General features: G+C 55.8%; 1 protein-coding gene across 1 annotated transcript; it reads right to left on the minus strand.

Moving 5' to 3' along the window:
- Positions 1-629: 629 nt before the first annotated feature.
- Positions 630-6,431, minus strand: znf217 (zinc finger protein 217). Its single transcript, XM_003963596.3, has 5 exons — positions 6,163-6,431; positions 3,222-4,497; positions 3,009-3,116; positions 1,574-2,893; positions 630-1,497 (listed from the first exon to the last, which is right to left on the minus strand). The coding sequence occupies exons 2-5, from the start codon at positions 4,468-4,470 to the stop codon at positions 1,385-1,387; spliced, it is 2,790 nt and encodes a 929-aa protein (XP_003963645.2). The 5' UTR covers positions 4,471-4,497; positions 6,163-6,431; the 3' UTR covers positions 630-1,384.
- Between the last annotated feature and the right edge of the window lie 510 nt (positions 6,432-6,941).

Consider the following 6,941-nt stretch of genomic DNA (forward strand, 5'->3'; position numbering starts at 1 on the left):
GTGCAAACGCACTCAGAAAAGCCCGGAAGCTTCGGGAGTTCCTGCACGTGGACCCACAGCAAACCGCGGCGCTGATGTCCCACCAGGGGGGGCCGCTGGATGGCCGATAGGCAGCTCCATCCCTGCATCCCTGCATGGTCAAAGACTCCAACACGTCGCCTCAGTGCTCGGACCTGTCGTTCGTGCACCGAGCGCGTCCACGCTGCGCGCTCACCTGGACTCGACTCCTGCAGGATGAGGCCGAGGCCTTCAGGAAGCCGCAGAGGTTGGTCAACACTGCCATCTGGTGGACACTCCGACACATTCACAAATGATGACGTGATTTTAAAACGTTGCAAAATGTATTTTCTAAAATATTCCAAAGAAAATGATTAAATAATTTCATTATTCCATTTAATGATTAAAAACTATCCGCTACAGGACAGCTCATGCTTTATTCACTATTTACTTTATATGTCAGGTTCACATCCCAACTCAAAGAGGTGAGTTCGTGGGCTCCTGTGGGCCCTTGAGCAAGGCCCTGAAACCCAGAATGATCTTTGTGACTCAACATTTAGCTACGCTGCACAATTATTTCCCAAACTTTCACTCATCAAGCACATTTCAACACTTCAATAAATAAGACGAGAACTTTGCACCTCACTTTATTATTAATCAAACGTGTCGTACAAAGCTCAAATAATATTTCCATTTTTTTTACACATTTTATGAATACAAAAACAAATTTAATTATTAACTTAACCCGAGGCTTCCAAAGTGGTAAACAGCCCGGTGAAGCCTGTAAATATGTCAACCTGAGTCAAAACCTTTTGTCCTCTCCTGATCTCACTGACATCAGGACTGAGCTGAAACTCTCAGAGCGACTGAATACTGAGCCAACGAAGATGTTTCAAGTAAAGAAAACCGTCAGCAGAAAAGCCCCAGCCGGTGGAACGCCCCGCCGGTGGTCCGGGAGGAGCCGGGCGCGAGCGGAGGCGCGTTCACACGGCCGATACAGCAGCTTCACATCAATAATAGTGTCTCCAGCAGGAAATGAGGTAGAACACTTCAATACACGTGCACTGGGCCTGTGCACTGGCCCAAAGGTGTCACACAAACACACTCCCTGGTGCCTTACGCCAAAAAAAATAGTCCTCTGGCTGGTTCGGTGACCAGAGCCGAACGCACGTCTGTGCCCTCACGTGCACGTTACAAATATCTGGAACGTTAATGTGGGTCCAGTGCGTCTGAAGCCTTGACGGCGTCAACCCAAAGAAAAGCATTTCTCAAGAAAAGGAATGCGTTGTCCGGCCTGTGGCATCATTGCTCGTCTCCAAACTGTCCATAAATAAGACGGGAGGACGGGGAGGAGCGCCGCCCCGGCACCACCTCCCGACGCGGCGCCTCAGGCGGTTTTGTCAGCGGTCCCGTAGCGCTGGTTGGGGAAGAGCGCGGCTGGATCTCTCCTCTGCAGGTTGGGCAGAGTGGGCAAGTGTTGGTACAGCACCGTGATGCCCCCTGAGGAGAAACCTCTCACGTTAATCCCACGTTAAGGTTCTGGATGTAAACACGGACCGCCGCTGCTAACACATACCTGCTCTGGGGTTGGCCAGTCCCGCGTGGGCCGGGGGGGGCGGGGCGCTGTGGTACAGGGAGGCCAGGTCATTGGGCGAGTAGGAGCTCAGGAGGTTCATCATGCTCCACTCGCTGTCCAGACCTCCCCCCATAGCTGCTGCTGTTTTCGGGGGAACCAGGTTCTCCGGAGCTGCAGGCGGAGACACGCTTTTCCCACCTCTGCCTGGAATCAGCAGCCGGCTGGAAGTGGCCCCCACCGGCCCTCTGAACACAACGGCGTCTGCCTCCCTGCACGGAGCCACCACGTACTTTAACCTCTTGGACGGCGGTTCCCCAAAATCCATGGGGGGGAGGGGTCCAAACTGGCTGGACAGGCACAACCTGGCAGCATCCGAGTGCCACGAGGCGCCGTTCCTGGAGGGGTAAGACCACTCGGTGACCGGGACGCGGTCTGGAGGTCCCGGGCGCTCCGGGACGGGCTTGCCTCCCATCGAGGGTTTCTTGGATAATTCTGCGTAGCCGGACGGCTGCTGTCGGGGGGGTGCGTCGCCGTCGCGTCTCTGATGCTGGGTCTCCTGGACGTCACGCGAGGGTGCGCGGACAGGAGACGTCTTCGGGGGGAGGGGGGTGTTGCCAGGCAGCTTTTCTTGTGGTTTGGCTGGTGGACGAAGCGGCGATTTGGTCCGGCGAGGGTGCCGCCCGCCAAAGACGGGAAGCGGGGCGACGTCCCTCCCCTCCAGGGCGGGGGGGCAGCCCGTCAGACGGTTGGGTTTCGAACCTCCAACCGGTCCATTCTTCTTCACAGGTTTGTGCTTGTGAACCAGCCTCGCGTGCATGATCAGAACCTCTGGGTAGAAGGTTTTATAAGTACAGAACTGGCAGGCGAGCGGAACGGAAGCGCTTCTGGACGCGGCGCTGGGACGGATGCTGAGGGACACCTTTAAGGACAGATTTAAAGGGACGTCAGGCTTCTCCTCCCTGAGCTCGTCTTTCTTCAGGTTAGCAGCTGTGGGACAGTTTGCTCCATCATCCGTCAGCGAGTTCGCAGCGACGGGAATTAATTTCTGACACCCTCCATTCATTTGGACGGGTGGATTTCCGGGTTTGTCGTCGACACTCTCGCAACTGTCCTCCGACGCTGCCGAGCTGCACGCCGACGCCGCGGGGGCCGCTGGTCCGGCTCTGCTCTCAGCGGGTTTCCCACCCACAGCGGGGGCCGGAGGTCTGCCGGGAAGCTCGGCGTAGCGCTTGTCCTTGTGATGCCGGTCCAGGTGATACTTCAGTGAGGTCTTCTGGGCTGCGGCGTAGTCGCAGTGAACACATTTGTACGGCTTCTCACCTGCCACAGGAAGATCAACACACACATTTGAAAGAAGGTGGAGAAACGGAGCCGGGGGGCTGCTGTGCACAGGCGCCCCTGTCGCCATCCTCGGGGGCAAACATTTGGAATTTACCTGTGTGGGTCCGCAGATGAATGGTGAGGTAGTAGCTTGAGCGGAAAGACTTTCCGCAATAATTGCATTCTTTGGATCGGGCTTTCGTTTGACCGAAACCGTCTTCACCTGAGACACACGCGAGAAAGCACAGCCGTTGTAATTACCCCCTCCCGGCTGCAGGGGGAGCACTTGCAGACATTAACCACGACAGAGAGACAGAGCTGAAAGTACCTGGTCCAAGGGGCTCCGACAACACGGCTTCCTCGAAGCCCTCCTCGGAGCCGTCCTCGGCCTGCTCCGGTCTGAACTTCCTCTCACCAGACGTTGGACTCTCCTCGCCGCTCCGGTCGCGCTTGTGTATTCTGGAGTGCAGGACCAGCTGATGGTAGGTCCTGAAGGTCCTCTGACAGTCGTCGCACCTGGTGGGTCTCTCTTTCTCCTTCACCTTCTGTATGAGGCACCTGCGCCGGGTTTCGGGGCCTCCTGCCCCCAGCTGCTGCTGAGAGCGCAGCTCCCGGGCGAGGACGTCTCTGGGAGCTTTGTCTCCTTGTCCTTCGGTCCAACCGTTGCCCGACTCGTCTTTGTCAGAGCTGCCGTCCTCGTTGTCTGTGCTGGCCTCCTGGCTGGCATCTTTCGTCGTATTAGGCCCCACTGCTATCTTCCCCCTGGTGGCCAGTTGCCAAGCCTGATAAGTGTTGAAAGGATCTAACTGGGGGATCCATTTTGATAACCTCTCAGGTTGTCCATGAGGCCGCGGGAGAAGTCCAAGACCGTGAAGGAACATCTTCTGTGTGACCGAAGCGCCTTCGTCTTTGCTGGGTTCCAGCTCTCGATTGTGGACTTTACAGTGTTCCACCAAAGCGTCGTGGTCAGGAAAGAAGAAGCCACAAACCATGCACATTTTGTAAAGAGTGGCCACGGGCCCGGGAGGGGCGTCCTGGAGAACGCCGTTGACCGTGACCGGGCTCTCCAGGTCCTGCTGGGCCCTGCTCTTGGAGCCCGCTTTGGCGTGCATCTTCATGTGCGCCTTGAGGAACCAGGGCTCTCTAAATCGCCGTCCGCACACGTTGCAGCAGAAGGTAAAGTAGTCCTTGTGCCTCCTCATGTGGGCTTCCAGCTCGCCGGCGTCCTGAGAAACCTGACCACACACGATGCAGCTGAGGACTTCCTCCTTGGGGACCGGGAGGCGACTGGCTTTGACCCGCGGTCTCTCTCCCGGGATCCTGAACTCGGCCTCCACTTGAAGCACGGCCGGCCCGTAGAACGTGGTGGGGTGCTGCGCTAAAACGTGCGGCCCCAGCTCCTGGTGGCGAGTAAACGTCTGCTCACAGAACATGCAGGACGTCAGCGCGCCGTCCGCCGCTTTTTCTGGACCCGAGCCGTGCGGGGTCATGCTGGATCCGGGCCCCATGCTGGTCAGGGTGTCTCGGGCAGGCCCGTCTGGGCTCTCGACGCACTGCAGCAACTGGTGAGTCGGCATTTTCCTGGTTTCTACGGTTTCGGGGACCTGCGGGTGGAGCAGAACAGCGAGAGCTGAGCGGCAGAACAGAACAGGGCCGTTTATCTGCAGAAAGGATCCGTTCACAGACGCGCGCTGAGATACACAGATCCCACCACAGGAAACAGGAAACGCATCTTTTTAGCAACTAGTCATTTCCTCTGCTGAAACACATGCGAAGCAAAGTGAGGAAAACGTTCCCCAAACCAACATTCGCTCGTCTCGTTCGAGATTTACGAGACGTCTCCCCGTCCTTTCACTTGTTGCTTCGTCCAATCTGACGGAGTCGCACCTAAATCCGGCGGCTGAGCTACAGGAACTCGCCCGTGGCGACTGGAACCATCGCACATTTAGAAAGACGGCGGGTTTGTGCCGCCACCACTGGGAATTCTTTCTTTGTGGCTGCACACAGCAGTTCTTTCAGCAGCCGGACCGCTGAAACTGAAGGAAAGAGAGAAGAAATTCTGATCGCTCAGAAGTGGAGCGACTGGACCAGCAAGTTCAAACACGCAACAACACCAGTGGAAACAGAAACAGAACCAGATTCAGTTTCTCTTTCTTACATTATGTCAGATTTGCTGAGGGGATTCCCTCCTGTAGCCCTTTCAGGAAGTCAGGGATTACCCCCAAAGGCCGCTTGCTAGCTGGGATGTTCAGGGTGGTTCCTTGAACATTTGGAATATACGAATGTGACGTTCAGAGAGGGGACGGAGTCCAGCTGGACACGTTCAAGGACAGAATCTACAGAGTGACTGTCAAAGTGAGAGGCTAAATATACGGCCTGTAGCGGGGTAGAAGGTAAAATACTGGTTATACTGGAACACAGAGGCTACTGGGAGGCCACAGCTGGAAAATGGGACTAGTTAGAGTGAGGTAAACAGGTCAAGTAGACTGGTTCAAGTGGACCGAAAGGATAAATGGCCAGGATACTATGTGGACTGGTTATAAATGGGGCTGATTCACAATGGGTAGACTGGTCACAGTGGGGGGGGGGGGGGGGGGGTTGAATGGTTTTAAACTGGGCATCCAACAGTGACAGCCCCCCCCCCCCCCCCAGAATATTAACTGACCCCTGAAAAACTGTTTCTTCTCATCAGTTTGCACTTGAGAACTCGCCAACAGTAGCAGCGGCTGTGCCCAAATAGAAGATCGGATTAAAGGCGTGAATCGGACTGTATCCAGGTGAGCTGCGTGTATAATCAGCTGCTGGGATCTTTGCGGGGCGGCCACACGATCCCCGGATCAACCCAGCAACTCCGGATCTGCTTGACGATCAAGGAACCAGGCGAATTCCCCTCAGCACCGTTGGCGTTTGTTCGGCGAGGCCGTTATTACGTGTTTACGTGTACTTAATAAGCGGAGCTAATTTGCTCATTTGGGCGACATCAATCATCGGTGGCGTTTCAAATCAGCGCGAGCGAGCGACTCCGGCTCCGAACACGACCTGCAAGCCCACATTAGCCGCACCTTGGACCTCACCTCGCCGCCTATCGATCCGATTAACAGCCGATTCCAAACTTTTCTCCCCTTCTTATTCAAGTTTCCGGCCAGGACTGACGGAACCGGCAGAAATGAAAGCCCAGGTGAGGCGGGTCGCGAACGTTAGCAGCCCAACAGTCACCATCTCCCATCGATCGACCCAAACTGTGGAGAACTCGGCCAAACAATACCCACCGGGGAGAGTTTCCGCGTTAACCCTGGCACGGACGCTCCGGGGCGGCTGTGGGCGCTGCGGGCTGCCGGCTCCTCATGTCCCGACCTGCTGTCGCTGTCTCTGGGCCGCTCCGCTACCGGACCGTCGGACCGGGACTCGTGCTCGCTCCGCTCGATCTTTCACTTCAACCGTGCAGCTGTTGATGAGTCGCGAGGCGCGCGCCAGCTCTCAAAGGGAAGGATGGAGCGCGTGCACAACAGCCTTTTAAAAAAAAGCCCACGGCGCGGTCACGTGGTCGGGGCTACCCGAACACAGTGATGGACGTCAGGGTACTTCAGGCAGTCCGATCACGGTGAACCACGTGGTTCCGATCTGATCAGATTACAGGTGACGTCTGTGGCTCCTTTAAACGGTTTAAGTCACCTGCCCTGGCGGAAGTTCGGGACGGATACTTTTACCACTTTATGAGGCGTCGTTCACACTTTTGAGTGTGCGAATTGGTTTCTATGAGGCCACATTTAACTGGAGTTAACGGTCATATTTACACAGGGATGATGGGATTTGTGTCCACACCGTTGCGAAACATCAGATATGAGGGTTGCCCTCCATCCACAGCCTACTACATTTGACTTTGCTGTGGTCAAAATTACTCTATTGTTGTAAACGAAAGGTGAAATCTTTACATCAATCCGTGCCTGACGGTCTGGTGTTTGTCCGCTCCATTAAAACAACCATTTGCTCGTGTCATGGCCGTCCTATATTCCAGAGCCTGCAGCTTCAGCTCACACTTGTGTTACTT

Source organism: Takifugu rubripes, chromosome 3, assembly GCF_901000725.2.
Source record: "Takifugu rubripes chromosome 3, fTakRub1.2, whole genome shotgun sequence".
In the NCBI taxonomy this organism is placed as follows: domain Eukaryota; kingdom Metazoa; phylum Chordata; class Actinopteri; order Tetraodontiformes; family Tetraodontidae; genus Takifugu; species Takifugu rubripes.